General features: G+C 40.6%; 1 protein-coding gene across 6 annotated transcripts in view; it reads left to right on the forward strand.

The window, feature by feature from the left end:
* The window catches only part of hlcs (holocarboxylase synthetase (biotin-(proprionyl-CoA-carboxylase (ATP-hydrolysing)) ligase)), a 191,543-nt gene that overhangs the window by 26,266 nt on the left and 147,991 nt on the right, over positions 1 to 17,286 (forward strand). For all 6 annotated transcript variants that reach the window (XR_005945826.1, XM_041211048.1, XM_041211050.1 and 3 more), the window contains 3 exons: positions 2,378 to 3,390; positions 4,117 to 4,299; positions 14,618 to 14,889. Coding sequence is in view for 5 of the 6 variants with exons in the window: in XM_041211048.1 (XP_041066982.1) it covers positions 2,378 to 3,390; positions 4,117 to 4,299; positions 14,618 to 14,889 (1,468 nt within the window). In the remaining variant the exon portion in view is untranslated. The remainder of the gene's footprint in view (positions 1 to 2,377; positions 3,391 to 4,116; positions 4,300 to 14,617; positions 14,890 to 17,286) is intronic.

Consider the following 17,286-nt stretch of genomic DNA (forward strand, 5'->3'; position numbering starts at 1 on the left):
TGCATCGGTGGTGGCGGGAGTGAATATTTGGCGCCAATCAAGAGGGTTGCTTTGTCCTGGACAGTGTCAAGCTTCTTGAGTGTTGTTGGAGTTGCACTCATCCAGGCAAGTGTGTATATTCCATCACACTCCTGACTTGTAACCTGTAAATGGTGGATAGGCTATGGGGAGTTGGGAGGTGAGTTACTCGTCACAGGATTCCTAGCCTCTGACCTGCTCTTGTAGCCAAAGTATTTAAATGGCTAGTCCAGTTCAGTTTCTGGTCAATGGTTACTCCCTTGATGTTTTTATTGAAGAATCCAGTGATGGTAATGCCATTGACTGTCAAGGGGAGATGGTTAGGTTATCTCTTGTTGGAGATGATCATTGCCTGGCACTTATGTAGTGCGAATGTTACTTGCCATTTGTCAGCCCAAGCCTGGATATTGTCCAGATCTTGCTGCGTTTGGACATGGACTGTTTCAGTATCTGAGGAGTTGCAAATGGTGCTGATCATTGTGCAATCAACAGCAAACATCCCCATTACTGATCTTATGATGGAAGGAAGGTCATTGATGAAGCAGCTGAAGATGGTTGGGCTCTCCCATCATTGAGGATGGGGATATTTGTGGAGCCGCCTCCTGCAGTGAGTTGTTGGTTGTGGGATTGTTTAGCTCTGTCTTACCACTTGCTGCTTATGCAGTTTGGCATGTAAGTAGTCCTGTGTTATAGCTTCACCAGGCTGACACCTCATTTTTTGGGTGGCTTGCTAGAGCATTTTTGAGGGCAGTTCAAAGTCAACCACATTGCCTCAATCTGGAGTCAGTTTTTGGCCAGACCAGGTAAGGATGGCAGATTTCCTTTCCTGAAGAAGATTAGTGAACCAGATGCATTTTTACGGCAAACCAGGGAGTTTCCTGATCATTATTAATGGGACTGGCATTTTATTCCAGATCTATTTGTTTATTGAATTTAAATTCCCTCAGCTGCAGTGGGAGAATTTGAGCTCAATTTCTGCAGAGCTTTAGTCGAAGCCTCTGGATTACTCGTACAGTAACAATACCACTATGTTACCTTCCACCTGACAACATACTGTCAGTAGTGCTGATGACCTGTGCTCCAAACCTAGTCATACTCCTAGCCAAGCTGTTCAGTACAGGTACCACACTGGCATCTACCCAACAATGTGGGAAAGTGTTCAATATGTCCTGCCCACTAAAAGCAGGACTACTCCCAACCAACTGATTGCTGTCCCATCAGTCTACTGTCAGTCATCAGCAAAATGATGAAAGGTGGCTTGGACAGTGATATCAAGTGGCACTTGCTCACCAGTTGCTTGCTTACTTACTCACCTGTTCACCAGAGCTCAGTTTTGGTTTCTGCAGGCCCACTCAGCTCCAGACCTCATTACATCCAAACATGGACAAAAGAATTAGGGAGATGAGATGACAGTGATTGCTGTTAACGTTGAGGCAGCATTTGACTGAGTGTGGCATCAAGGAGCACGATTAAAACAAATTAATGGGATCCAGGGGTAAGAAGGACCTCTCCACTGGCTGGAGTCATACTTAACACAAAGGCGAATGGTGGACATGGATTTGATGATGGCCATGCAGTAAGTACTTTTGAGCCCTCTGTTAATACTGAAGTAAGCAAAGTGTTTGCAGTGGAGAAAGCTGAAATCACCACCAGCCTTTAACAATTTTTTTGTACAACTCTGGGGTGGTTCCTGACACCTCAGGAGACATTAGATCCTGAACTAGTCTTCACACACCAGCTCTTCCTGTCCTGTACTTCTTGGGACATTACATTATGCACCTAATTAGCAAATAATTAGGACTGACTCACTATTGAAGTATGAAGTATCTGGCAATGACAGCCGGACCCCCAGTGTGTGTCTGCCGTTGGAGCTGACCCAAAGGGCAGAGGTTTAACAGCCATTGCCACCTTATAAATGGTAAGAGAACTGGTACTCTTGAGAGTGATTCACCTAGCCCAATTAACACTGGAGTTATTGCAGACTTTTTAAAATATAGACTGAATGATATAATTGGACCTGCTGTTCTTAAGTTGGTTCTTAAGAGTTGGTGAGCAAAGTGAAAGTTGGCAGAAAGCTGGAAGTGGCCAGCTGCCTATTTTGGGGGCAGAGACGGAGAAATCCGGACAGGACCTACAAATTTGTAAACTAAAACTGGGAATGCTTTTCTCTTCAGAAGGTAATTGTGTCAATCAGATTAACATCTCTTAATTTCTATTTAATTTTTTGACACTATAATTGGAAAATGCTGCGAAGATTCCTGCCTATTTTTTAAAAACTTGTCATTGTTTACATTTAAAAATACATAATACTGTACTTGCTCAATTTTACTGATTTCAAGCATTTATGTATTTCTTTTAGCTCTACAGCTCAATGAATCAGTTCAAATGAAATTGCTGAAATCAGGTGCTGTCTCTGAAAAAGAAAGGAAGGAGATGGGGGGTCTCCAGGATCTGGATATTGCAATGGAGACCTGTTCTAAAAGTACTTTAATCAAATCAGTGACTGAACCAAATGTAGGTTCATGTGGTGATAGCTACAGTACAGTTGGTTCTGCTGAAAAACCTCGACAACCAGCAATGCATGAAATAATGGGAGTTCACAGTGGAGAGCTTCACGCAGCCAAAGAAGATAAGGAACTTGAGGAGCATGAAGGCTACTGCCTTCACCTTGCCAGTTGTTCTGAGTGTTTGGAATTGGAAAATAGCACTATTGAATCAGTCAAATATGCGTCAGCAGAAAACCTACAGGACCTCCCTGATGATTATTGTGGAAGCTCTGATGAGACCGTGGTTGAGGAGGACAATTTAACGATAAACACAAGGCAAAGCAACAAGAGTGGGAAACCTCCCAATGTGTTGATATATATTGGATCTGATTATAGTCAGTACTTGACAAAGTTTCAGCAGATAAAATCTGTCCTGTTGGATTGCCTTGACAATGACAGCTATGTGGTCTATCCTCTTCTCGAAGAGCAGGTTCTGAAAGTTCCTTGGGTTGATAATACTTTGTTGCTGGTTGTGGCATGTGACAATCCAATGCCTGAACCGATTCATGCAAGATTCATGACTTACCTATCCAAAGGTGGGAAGATCTTGGGACTCTGCACATCGTTTTCTTTTGGTGAAGTCAAAGTATCTCTCAAAAAAGAATTAAAGGAAAAGATTCACAGGTTCTGCTTTACTAAATCTGACAGCAAGAACATAACCCTCCATGCTTTTACTAGCGGCAAAGCATTCTTAAGAGAGAGTAATAGTGCAGTGGACGCTGCAGAAGGTCTTGAGCTGTGGGGGAGTTTGGCTAATCCTGAAAATGACATAGTAATCGTGCGTTTACCTCATGGAGAAAATGGAGGAGAAGCTGTTCTCTGCCAGGTACAGTGATTTAAATTTGGATTTTATTGGTATGAAATTGCCTTCTCTTTCTTGTTTTGATTAACTTTATGTTATATTCCTTCTCCTTGTCCCTGCCCTGAATGGAGATTTAGCAAGGGATTGATGGCCTGTTCTTTTAAAAAGAATCCTTGTATTTGTCACATTTTTCTGCTGGATTTGCCAGTCTTTCCTTCTAAATTATTCTGCAACCCTTTGTACCTCAAAAAATTCTGTGCCTTCACTTACTCGTAGCATTCTAATTTTCACTTTAGCTCCTTCAACTGCCTGGGTTCTTTTTCTCAGTTCTCTTCACTTAGTTCATCCCAAAGTCATCTCTTTTCCTACTTAACCTGATCAGAAAAGTAGTCAATGATTAGAGTTTGAGAGCTGATTACTTCTGGGTTGCTTCTGCGTTGTCTGTGAGTGGCTAGTTATAAAAGACTAAGAAGCCTAGAATAAAATAAAATTAGAGTTGGGGTGAGAACGAGAGAAATTAGAAGGAAAATGTCCTCCCTGCACAAAACCATGGAAGTTATGAATAATACAGAATGACAGAATTGTTACAGCACAGAAGAAGGCCATTCAGCCCATTGTGTCTGTGCTGGCTCTTCGAATGAGCAATTCACCTAGTGCCACCCCGCTCCCCCCGCCTTCTCCCTCATTCTTCCAGGAAGTTATTTGTGTTTTTTTTTTAAATTGACTGACAGACATTTTGTGTATATACAGGTTCACCTTGAAATTCCTCCCGATTCAAAAGAGACCCATGTGCAGCAGGATTTCAGAACACTTAAATTGAGCAATGCACTGCGATATGAAGTACTGACAGAAATTCTGATGTATTTACAGCTTAGCTGTGAATCTAGCAAAACGCCATCTCTAACACCAGTGTACCTGTTGACCATGGGAGAGGTAAGGATTTGTTTCATTAGGTCAAGGGTAGGCTTAATTTTTTTTGGGTGGAGTGGGTAAATACATTTCTGCAAACAGCTGTATCAAGATATTTTGATTTGGACTTGATTAGGTTTGTGCAGGAACAAGTTGTTGTGGGTATCTTCTGTTGGGAGTCACTGAATATAGTTGTGAGATCTTAGTCCTGGGATATTAAAGTAACTAGTTTATTGGAGGCAGTCTATTTCTCAGCTTGGACCAAGACGAAAATCTGAGCTCACTAGCTGATGATTGCATATTCTTTCCCAGCAACACCTTCACTAGAACCAGTCCCTAGAGTCAGTCACAAGCCAAGATGTAAGGCTAACTTGCCAATGCACTGTGATAGTATTTTGTAAGCAAAGCATAATTTCAAAAGTTTAAAAGACTCCCTCATAATCAAACCAATTTTTCTAATTAGGAAATATATTGGAATATTAATCTATTTATCTTGTTTTTTGCATGTAAAGACGGCTTTTTCATTTTACAAACTTCCAGATGATTTTCTTTCACAAGCTTAAGAACAGTAGTAGATTGCATTACTTGCTTGTTTACCTTTATTTTTTGTGTTGTAAGCTTGTGACACTCGTTTTTATCTGAGTGTGGGAAGGTGGGGCTGGTATGCAAGGGTGACATGGTATTGACCTCTTTAATATCCCTCTGTCTGCCTCCTAAAGGGAGGCAAAATACTTGCCCTTGGTGCTCCGTGACACTCTGCTGCTGCTTTTTAGAAATGGTTGATTGTGTCATTAAATACTTTTGCTTTATTATTTGTCCTGTATGACTTCAATCAGCACCTTTTAATTTGAGTTTGTTACTAAAGGTCACCACCTAGTGGCAATATATTGTAACAACCATATTTGCAGGAGAATTATGTACTAAAATTTAAATTATCCAAAAGTTTAAACTAAGCAATGTAAATAACTGAGAAAATGTAGTAATTAAATTGCAATTATCAGATAATTTGAAATGAACAATTTTGAATTAAGAAAGTGGCCTGAGATGGCACATTACAATGCTTTCTGCATTATTAATCAGAATAGAATAGAATTATAAATGGCACAAAAACTGTCCATTTTGCGAGTTTTTTCTCTACGGCGAACCACCTAGTTTAATCGCACACTCCTGTTTGCTCCTCATATCTTTAATGTTCCTGCATTCGTACTACGTTGAAATTTCCTTTCAGGAAAGTTTGAGGCAGCTGTGGGATTGAGAAGTTTTGTTTTACCTGGTAAATTTCATTTTCTCCCACTTTTCTTGCCATGCACAGAGAAATATCTTTGTTTGTCAGGCTGGTTCACCTGTACATGTGTTACCAGTTCCAAAGCAACGTTCCTTGTTTAAGGGTGCCAGAGTAGTAGCAGAATGATCCAGTTGCAACAGAAATTTCTGATTATAGTGCCGTTTCAAATGTATTTAATATTAAAACACGTACAAATTTTATTCAGTTTATATTTTACTCCCAGTGAAACTGTGTTTACTTAATATTGAAGAATCAATATTGAAGAAATGTCATCAAAATATATCTTGACATGTGAATCCAATGCACATTTCAATGAGGAAGAAAATGCATGCAAAGTTAGGTATGGAGGTAACAGTTAGAAGTTCCTTTTTAACGTAACTATTAGATACCTAATATACAATACAGTGTGTTTATTTAAAAAAAACACTTGCACCTGCTTTTACCATGTTTCATTCAGAGTATTCAATATTTCCCATTCCACAAGGAGGCACTGTATGGCCAGAAATATCAGGTTAGTGACCTGAAAATGTGTGACTGCTAAAAACTGGATTTTTTCCATCTTTTAGGCAGAGTGTAGAATCATTATCTGTACAAAACCTGTCAACCTTTTGAGGTTAACCATTAGTTCTGGCAAATCAGTTTAATCTATTCTTTCACTTGTGAGCCTATTTATACAGATATCCTAAATGCAATTCACAGGTTACCAACAAAATCCTGTAGAATAAGGAACACAATGAGGATGAGATTAAATATTCTAAGAGTAGACACTGATATGTCGAACATTTGTCCTTTTTTGACATTTAAGAGCTGCACGGAATGTAAGATGAGTGCAAGTGTGATTAAAAGATATTTGATTAAGAAATTGGTCAAGTACCTTTTTTAGGCAAAAAATGTTGATAGGTTTTAATGGCAACAGGAAAGTAATTCATGGAGGAGAGTAATACAAGGCCATAGATTCATGATGGCTACTGATCTTTACAGGGTTAGTAGTAGATCTTTGTAAGTGGCTGTATTTATTATGATGTGACGAGGAGCATCAGCTTCAATTTTTAAGTGGGACCAGAAATGGAACGTGTGATCCCTTAGACTCATGCCAAAGCTGGGGACGTGGATGCTTGGAAGATTTTTATGGTTACACCTCATTTGAATACAAGCTCCTGGAGTCCATCCTGAATCCAGGAGGGAGGGACAGGTTCTTAGACATGATGTTCATTTTCAGGGCGATGGTTGTGATGGGAGCAAACAAACATACGAATTAGGAGCAGGAGTAGGCCTTTTGGCCCCTCGAGCCTGTTTCACCATTCAATAAGATCATGGCTGATCTGAATGTGGCCTCAACTCAAATGTGGACAGGTTCACATTTTCCTGCATCATACTACATATGCCAAATTTTTGCCCACTCACTTAGCCTGTGTCCTTTTGCAGACTCCGCGTGTCCTCTTGACGACTTACTTTCCATCAACATATTTAACAACTATACATTCAGTCCCTTCATCCAAATTACTCACAAAAATTGTAAATAGATGCGGCCCCAGCTTGCCAACCTGAAAACCACTCCATTTATCCTGACTCTCTCTCTCTGCTGTTAGCTAACGGAGTGGGTGCAGCTAGAGATAAGTGTATGAATTTTATAGGACAATGCATTTTCACTACCACCACCACGGCCCCCCCTCTCCCAACCCCCCACCCGCACTCCGATCAAAAAGTTAGTTGGTACCTCACTGACTTTAAATCCGGCTGCCCCACAGCAATATGATGCTGGCGGTGGTCTTAATGCTTTGAGAATGAGACTACCGTACCTTGAACAGGAAGTCCCACTCGTGAGTGCAGCCGCCAATCTGAATGACCAACAGTTCTATCATCCCAGCTGTATCAAAAGCAAGTAGTGGCCATTGCTTGGACTACAAGCAGCCCCCAGGAAGGAAGAACCTGGATATTGGACTTTCAGGGGAGGAATCAGAGACCCCAGCCTGGCTACTTCCCCTTCCTTCTGCCTTCCCCTGCCCAACGTAATATAGCAGTGGAGGGGGAATAAGGACCTTACGTGGCCATTAATTGGCCACTTCAGAGCCTCAATAGGCCTAAGGGTCGGTGGACTGCCTGGCACCTTACCCGCCTGCACTAAAATGGAGGATTGGGTGGGAAGGTAGTGGACTGGCCACCTGCTTTATTTTTTTGTCCCCCAACCACCACCACCACCCCCCCGCCACACCCCCAAACCTTCAAACACATTGGCAGGGGCCTGCAAAATTCTGCAAGATCTTACGCTGAGGCCCTGTACAGTCACCAAGATGGATGTAAAAGATGCCATGGCACTATTTCAAAGAAGAACAGGGAAGTTATTCTCAGAGCCCTGACCAATATTTACCACTCAATCAACATCACGAAAGCAGATTATCTGGTCATTATCACATTGTTGTTTGTGTAGCTTGCTGAACGCAAATTGGCTGCTGTATTTCCTACATTACACTAGTTGCTACCCTTCAAAAATACTCCATTGGCTGTAAAACACTTGGGTGCCCTTATGTTGTGAAAGGCTTAACATAACGCAAGGTTTTATTTGTTTGTTCCACCATGCACCAGTGAAAACCTGGACCAGTTCCATTTATCAGATATTTAAGGACCAAGTGATAAAATAGACTGTCTAGATGCTTTATTACATTTGATTGGTTGTCCAGTGCAAGCTATCTGTAGTGATACCTGACTCTGGTGCCTGTTCTGGCACACTCATTCATTTATAAGGAGATCGAAATTCAGGCGTATTTCCATGTTAGCAGGGTGGGAGGCACTTCTAGCTGGTTCCAGTGTGGGTTGTGCATCCTCAGGCAACTGAAGTGGTTCATGCTGGTGCTGAAAGGGTGAGATTAAGGGTCAGAAGGCAACAGATTGATGCAACTCACAAATAATAAAATTGGCCAGCAATTGTGTAGAGAGTACTTTCATTATTCACTCTTGAAACAACAAACATTCACAAGGTGGGCCATGCTCTGGCATTGTTTAGAGAGTCACTCAGTGAGTTGTAGCTGAGGTGCTTTTGACTTATTATGCTCGGGCAAAGGGTGGAATTTTCCGTGCCCGCTGGCATCGGGTGTGTTTGAGCGGACAATATGGCGAGAAGGCCAAAGAATGGTTTCACGAGGTCGTGAAACCAGTTTGCAGTCTTCCACTCAGCCCATCAATGGCGGGCCGTGTTTCTCGCTGTTGGACGTCGGGAACCTCATTGTAATACATCTGCATATCATGATAAGCCTGGCTCGCCGGAGTCATCCCCCCCCCAAACCCCCGCTGGATCATCCGAGCAGATCATGCCAACGTGTTTCACAACTGTATGTAAATGCACCTGGCGAGCTGCACTTCACTTGGGACTTCAAGGTTTGTTTGCCTCCCTAGCTTCGGTTAGCACTCGCAGCTATCAGTGCCAGGCTTCACAGACAGCACCACATCACTTTTAGGGGGGCTCATGGACAGGTCTCTACCTACCAGACCAGCCATAATTATAAACAGTTGCAAAGCTTGGGCTTGCTTGGGGAATGGGGAAAAGTGACATCAGGCAAGGGAAGAGGCTGCAGGGCAAGGGCTGTACTGGGGAAGGGGGTTAACCCAGAGTGTTTGTGGGGATGCAGGTTGTTCTGTGCAAGTGGCTTCAAGATGGTGAGGGCTGAGGAGATAGTATCCAGAAGACATGAGGCCAGATGGAGATGTGAGGTTGTGTGAGAGAGAGAGATTGAGTGGTGATGCCTCGAGTTGGCAGTGAATGAGATGCCAGTGAATGTGTGATGGGCTTGAGTGTGAGAGTTTAGAGCGCTGAGATGGCTGCCTTACCCTGGCGGCATGGGTGAGATCATTCATCCTCTATCTACATTGGATGGCCAATCTCTTCTTGCAGCATTGGTACTGATTACCATTGCCTCCCAAGATGGAGTGGTGAGATTGCTGCTCCTCCTGCAGCCAGAGCAGGGGTAGAGGACATCATGGTAGGCCTCCACGCCATCCAAAAGGCCTTGAGGGATGTGTCACTAAACTTGGGGGCTATGTCTGCTTTGCAGCAATCCTGGGCTAGAAGCACAGAGGTATGTGCGCAGCTGCACTTTAAATATGGCGCCTAGCATGATGAAGCACCGAGGTGCGGCTGGAAAGTAAAACGTCCTTTTCCCTGCCTGCTACCGCACTTAGTGCAAACCTGAGACACTTCTTCCCCAAGTTGGTGGAAGCACTGTGTGAGTTGCTGGAAGAGTTTTAAAGTTCCTGCTGACCACAGAAAGGCAATTATATAGCATAAGTAAGGCAGCAGTAGTTGCAGTGCCATTGGCTCTGCAGCATGAGGAGAACAGGCAGAGCAAGGAACCTCTGCAAAGTGGGAGGAGAAGAAGGATTCTCTGTCGAAGACCATACCCTGAGAGGGTCTTTCAGGAGCACCAGTCCTAGATTGGGATGAGCTGGAGCAGTGCTTCACGACGATATTGTGTCACCTGCTTCTTGAAGACCTGAAACGTCAAACCAGGGTGAGGACAACCCTCCCTTTGCCAGTGAAGATCACTTCCTCCCTTTCTTTCTCCACAACCAGTTCCTTCCAGGCAGCAGCTGTCAACATCAGCAACGTTGTCATGTGTCCCAGTCCATAGAAGTATGTGGAGGTGACAATAGTGGAGGAGAGGAGACTTCAGAAGATTGGGATGTGAGAACACCCAAGAGCTTGCCAGGATAGTGGACTTCTCAATGGCGTAGGTCCTCCTCAACTGCAGGAACATGGCTAGCTACCATAGATGCATGCTTTTGCACAGGGATAGTGTTTTCTATTACAATATACCAGGATCAATTAACTATCTGTCCTCTTGGATTAAAAACATGATCAGAATTAGAAATTTTCTTCAGTCTTCAGCTGTATATGTACTGCAGCAAGATGTCAATTGGCCAGTGCCATATATATCCACACTGATGAGATATACACAGTGGCACAAGTCCCTGCTTGGGAATGAAGCATGAGAGTGGAATGTGTTGTCATTTTTCTTGATCTAAAAACCCACCTTATTCACAAAGTGCTGGCACCTTCCTCTGCAACACCATCTTGTTATTTTTAAACCATCACCTTGCTATTTAGGGCAACTGCTAAGACTTTGATCTGATGTGGCATTACTAAGTATTTCATTAAAGAAAAGATAATTTAGCCTACAGCGTGAAGGTTGGTAGAGGTTTATTGTGCAAGTGGTGAATAAAAGTGAAGAGGACCATATTGCAAGGAAAGCACCTGCATTTATATGGAGCTCTTTACAACCTTGACAATCCAAAGCTTCCTATCCAGTGAAGCAGTTTTGAAGTCACTGTTGTAATACAGGAAACATGGCAGCCAATTTGTGTACAGCAAGACCCCACAAACAGCAAGGAGGCAATGACCTGAGAATCTGTTCTGATGCTGGTTGAGGAATAAATATTGGTCAGGGCATTGGGAAGAACTCCAAATGCAAAGAACTGCAGAAACTGGAAACCTGAAATAAAAACAGAAACTGTTGAAAATACCCAGCAGGTCTGGCAGCACCTGTGGAGAGGAAAACAGAGTTATTGTTTCTGGTTGTGACCTTTCATCAGAACATTTTGTCAATGGGAAGAACTCTCCTCGTCCTCATTGAATCATGTCATGGGACCTTCCATAGTCACCTAAGAGGTCAGATGGGGTTTTGCTTTAATAACTCCTTTGAATAGTGACACTGGCCATGGTGCAGTACTGTACTGAAGTGTCAGCCTGGATTATGTGCTCAAACCCTGGAATGGGGCTTCAACCCATGACTCAGAGATGAGAATCAACACCGACAGAAAATACTGCCTTATTGTTAATTATTCTTTTCATGAAGCTCTTAACCTTTGAGGATTTGAAACTGAAAATAGTGTCTGGAGTCACTTGCACCATAATAGAGGTTTGAATGGTCTATGTATGTGCAAGTATGACCGCAATGGTGCAGGTGTTAATTTTTTAAGATATTTGTTCTTGGGATGTGAGCATCAGTGGCAAGGCCAGCATTTATTACCCATCCCTAATTGCTCTTGAGCAGGTGGTAGTGAGCTTCCTTTTTGAACTGTTTCTGTTCATGTGGTCTAGGCACGTCCACTATTCGGAAGTGGAAAATGTTCTTTGGGTTTGGCTCTCTGTTATTGCACATGCCTTTCATGTCTTTTTCCTGATTCCATGTCCGAGACCCTAGTATAGTTTTCTCTTCTGTGTTGATTTTTGAAACCCCTACCAGCTACTATTTTAAACCGTTGCTGATCCACCATGAAGCAGTTTTAGTTTTAGTTGAATAAAAAGGTCCAATTTTGAAACAAATAACAAAATATTGCAGATACTGGAAATCTGAAATGAAAATAGAAAATGCTGGAAACACTCAGCAGGTTAGGCAGCATCTCTGGAGGGAAAAAAGTTAACACTTCTGAATTGCTAAAACCAGATCCTTTTTCCACAGATGCTACCGAACCTGAGCCACTGATGTGTTAGCGGGGCAGGAGCACCTATTTTTAGAGTTCTGCAGTATTCCTAGTGGACTGATCAGTATGCACATTTAACAGCATTCTCAATGATCTCTGTGCTGGGCAGCCCCAATTTACTGACAGAGAAGTACAGTGTAATTATAGGATGTGAAATAAGGGATAACTAAATTACCATTGAAAAAATTGCTACTTGAGCATATAAATTCATCTTGCTGTTAACTAATGAATTTCTAGTTGTTTAGGAGGAGAATGAATGGACGTGGATATAGAGTTTGTGTGGCTTTGCCAATGTTATCCACTACTGTTTCCTTGTCAGGTTTTTTAACCCGTTTGCATTGTGGGATACTTAAAACATTTGCCTGGGTAACCTCATTCCTTTGAGAATTCTAACAGATACCTTAAGCTATTGATTGTTGATCCTTCAGTAGGATCTACAATATGTCATTGTAGGATGTAAGCAGATTTGACAGACAACAGTCATTGGCCCCAGCAGTCCCATCCATTCTTCTTAGGTCAACTCCATGTACCTGTCTTCTTAACGTGCCCCTCAATCCTCTCACTTTTGAGGCTGTGTCCCATTTATGACTTTTGTGCTGTTATTTGATTCAGCGGCCTAATCTGGTAATTTATCACAAAACTCTGTCATCTTTTGAGTGAAGTGTTTTGCCTGATTTTCTTTCTCTCCTGTTTTCCTAATTGGTAGCTTATGCCTCTTAGTATTCAAATACTTAATTATAGTGAGTAAATTACCTGAATCAATTTTGACAATTCCTTTCTTTTAGTTTTTGTGTATGCTTGAGAGGGGTCTGGTCAAAACAAACATTTCAACATTTGTATAAGATATTTGTAATGGTTATGGAACACTTGAATTGGTGCCTTCACTTTGTTCCATAAGTGTGTTTAATTATGTTAGTAATTACAATAATTGGTAACGAGGAAGAAAGTTTTTGCAGCTAGTCTCATTTAATGTTATTCATAAGAGAAATTATTTATGTAAGAATGGATTCTGTTCAAGCATGGGTAGCGAAAGAATTGTAACAATTCGAAGGGGGAAAGTATTATTGACAATCTTCAGTTACTATGATATTTGGATAGTTGGTTGAATATTCTGTTAAATGGATTTTTTTTAAGGAAGAAATTAAAAATTAAAAAACACACAATCAATGGATATTTTAATCAAATAGGTTAGCATTTCTAACATTGTTATATGGATCTCTACAACACAAAAACGCACTGTTCTCAAATGTAAAAACTTGTATTCATTCCTTTTTAGGTATGTCAGGAGTTTGAAGGTGACATTTAACCTTCGACCTTGGCCACTTTGTCACAATAAACATTTTGCTGATGAGTGCAGGCTGCTTGCAAGATTGCTTCCAGATCATTCATTGTAACTGCAGTAGCTGTAAAAATAGTCTGCTTAATGTTGTTCTTGTTTCAGAAATTCGGTATATCTGTTGTGTGAACTTGTTTTGGAACCAGACATACCCTAGCATACAGTGCAGGCTTTCCTTATAATAAATTACAGACAAGTTAAATTGCTGTTGCATGTTTTTTTTTAAATTACTCCTCTCATGTCATGATACTAAGTACCACAGCCAGGCAGTTTTTTTCCCCCCTGGTCTTACAGAGAACTCACTATGACATTTCCCTTGGCCACTATTCCCTAAAATTTGGATATAGTTTACATGTGGCTTAGCACTGAGATTTTCTTTTACATGGATATACCTGAACTGGTGATTGCGCTGACATATTTGATAATCAAGGTGGGCGAGGAGGAGAAAACTGAGCACCACAGTGGGCTAGATATTGGTCTTCCCCTCTGGGATTAGAGTCAAATGCAACTGAGATGCGATTAAAATCTCCTCTGTCTGCTGACTTTCAAGCTCCTGTATGAAATTAATGAGCGCGGTTTTAAACCTGTGCCAAAACCGTATGAGGTCGACAAAAGAAAATTGCACCTAATATGACAATTATCATTTTTTCATAGAGGTGCCTCAGAATGACTGATATCGGAAACTTTCATATTAATACATTAGGGAATATTCTTCTGTAGTTGGGGTAACATTTTTGGGTCAAAGTAAAGAGTTTTACTGTGCATCTAACTTTCCTGTAGCTGACCTGGGAGCACTTGATGCTGACAGCAGGGTCCTGAGATAGGCTCATTTTTTAGCACTAACCTTGCAAACCTTGAACACAAAATTCAAAATTTTCATTTTATTTGGGTGAAACTTTTATTATACAATTACAACAACAACAGTAAAAATGCCGCAAATAATTTCCAAAATGGTAGTCCACAGGTAGAAACCTGTTTATCCAAGTAGTGAGTCTCCAGGAAGTCACAAAGACGAGGATCTGTCCTCTAGGTGGAGAGTTTTTGCAGATTGAGCAGATTGTGATTTACATTCTTCTCCATCTGCAGAGCTCTATACTATGTTGTTACTGATTTCTTATTGTGTTCAGTTGCTTTGGTAAGTATCAATTTCTTGGACACCAATTTACTTCTAGACTAAGATCAACTGATCTTAACAGTTCACTAAATTATCATTTTTATTGAAGCTTCCAATTTTTATACACTTTCAGGAAATTCGGCGTTCTTTCCTGAGATGGCTATGGCCCAGACTGGACATGGAAGGTGTATTTAGGGCACAAAAAGTATCTTTAAAAGTTGTAGCAATGCAGCAACCTGGAATGGAAATCACACCTAGCTCCTTGCCCTTCATCATAGAATCGCAAAAGTTTTCATCAGAATATTTTGACCTGAAAATCTACTGTGAAAATCTGCAAACACGGGTGTTAGGTCAACTAATTTTCTTCAGTGAAGTGATCTCAACCACGATGGATCTTTTTGATGGGTAAGGTTACCACAGGTATGAGCCTAGGTTAAAATATTGCTTTAGTGAAAGTCAGTACTTACTGTGAAAAAAACAGCAGATTCCATCTCTCCTGATCATTTTGCTTCTCTTCTACCCCGAGGCACAGTACTTACATATGAGGAGCATATGCTCTGTGCACTAAAAGCAATTATTGTCACTGTAATGGATGTTTTGCAGCATGTATTTGCTTTTACTACAGGCAGAATTACTGGTACATGGTGTTGGAATGAGTCAGATTCCATTTTTACATGGTATTCCAAGATATTTGTTGGTATTTTGGGGATTACATTCCAGGAATCTGTCTGTTTTTCCATGTAAATGGAAAACCAGTGACCTGTGCCTATAAGATACAGTGGGCTGCTGATCCCTAACACCGCATTATTGGTCCGCGGTGACTGAAGAAGTCAAATTCCTTTTATTACATTGGACTTCATTTTTACTGTTGTTTTGGGATGACATTTTCTTGCAATATTTCCTCAGTGGTCTTGACTTTAGGTCATGAAGTTAACTGTGCATGGACATAATACAACATACTATATTGCTCAACGATGTTACCTAAAAATCTAATTTTTCATTTAGAAGTTTACATTTTGTCAAAGGTTTAACTAGGGAGAGTTAATTAACAAAACATTTATTAGGTTATTGTGTTGCAGTTAGTTTGTAGTGTTCAGCTACTGAATTCCTGCTTTACTGGATGAGTCATGACTGAAGAGGCTGTATTATACTTAGAGTTTGCAGCCAATTTTTAACCTAACCGTAGCTCTCTGGACAAATTACTTAGGATGCATGAGTAGGATGCTTAACATTGGAAAGTTCAAAGAAATACGATTAAAGAATGAAAGGTTTAATATTAAAGTGGCTATTTCTTTTTAATATATTAGAGATAACTTTTTAATATTAAAGCCCTGTGTCTAATAGCCTGCTAAATTTATTTTTTTTAAATTACAAACTATGTAATTAAAAGAGGTGGTGCACTTTTACTAGCCTGGCACAGATGCTACCTGACTTGTGAGCTGACTGACCAGGGTGTAGCTATGAATTGCAGTCCATTTAGCAGGTTGTATTAAAATTAGAGTTAAATGTGTGTACAATTCTATTAAATTAAATTGACTTGGGATTCACATGAGATTTTCAAAGAAGTCATGGTGATTCCAAACAATGAAGAGACTACAAATGGCTCTCCAAGTTTGGTCTATAATTAACAAAAATCCACAGAAATATCATCCCAAGAAAGGGCATTGATGCTTTCTGGTTTTTGATCAGAAAGGGACTAAAGGAGATAAAATTCTCTTTAGGGAAAATAGTGATTGACGGATGAGCTGAGACAGTGCATCTTTTTAAAATCATGCCATGGTGATGGGCCACAGATTATTTTCTGCAGCACTTATAACGTATGAGAAGCTTAGGAACACTGCAGTATAAAGAGAAGCCTATTTACACAGTATTGAGAATTTATGGAATAGATCTAATACTGAGAGCAGTTCTGGTGCCACACTTAAGAATACTTGGAAGGAGTGTAGTGTTGTTTTATCAGAATGACTCCAAGGGTTAAATTATAAAGAGAGATTACACAAACTAGGATTGTATTCTCTGGGTTAAGAGGTGATCTGGTTGAAGTTTTCAAGATATTAAGGGAGACAGATAGAGTAGATAGAGAGAAACAATTTTCACTGGTTAGGGAGTCTAGGCTAGGGGACATAGCCTGAAAATTAACATCAGACTTTTCAAGAGTGATATTAGGAAACAAAGGATGGTAGAAGTTTTTAACTCCATTCTGCAAACAGCAGCTGATGCTTGATCAATTAGAAATTTTGAATCTGAGAATGATAGATTTTTGTTATGTAAAGGTATTTGGGGATATGGGAACAAGGCAGGCATATGAAGCTTTTTCGCAATTCAGCTATGGTCTCATTGAATGGCGGTGGATCAGGCTTGAGAGGTTAAATACTCTACTCCTATTCCTATGTTCTTATGAATGCTGGCTTGGTTGAAGAATTCAGAAAGCAAATGCACTGTTTCATGATCCAATATGGAGGATATGCTTGATAGTAGATTAGAAAGCAGAAAGGAAGTATTTAACAGAACTAAATGATAGGGTAATACAAATGGGCTGAACATACCTTGCTTTTAATCCTAGATGATTTATGCTATCCTGAAAATACTGTACTGGAAATAAAAATTAGATTCCGCTTCATGGCTAAGGCTCATCTTAACCTAAAAATGATCAGGGAGATCTTTTCTGTTTTAAATCTTTTATTTTAAGTTTGCTGAAGCTACCAGAAATCCTATCATAATAGACTTGGATACTTGAAAATTATAGAACTGAATATATTCATTGGCTTGGATTTTGTGATCAGTGATGTATGAACTGGACTT

The sequence above is a fragment of the Carcharodon carcharias genome, chromosome 18 (assembly GCF_017639515.1).
Source record: "Carcharodon carcharias isolate sCarCar2 chromosome 18, sCarCar2.pri, whole genome shotgun sequence".
NCBI classification, from domain to species: Eukaryota; Metazoa; Chordata; class Chondrichthyes; order Lamniformes; family Lamnidae; genus Carcharodon; species Carcharodon carcharias.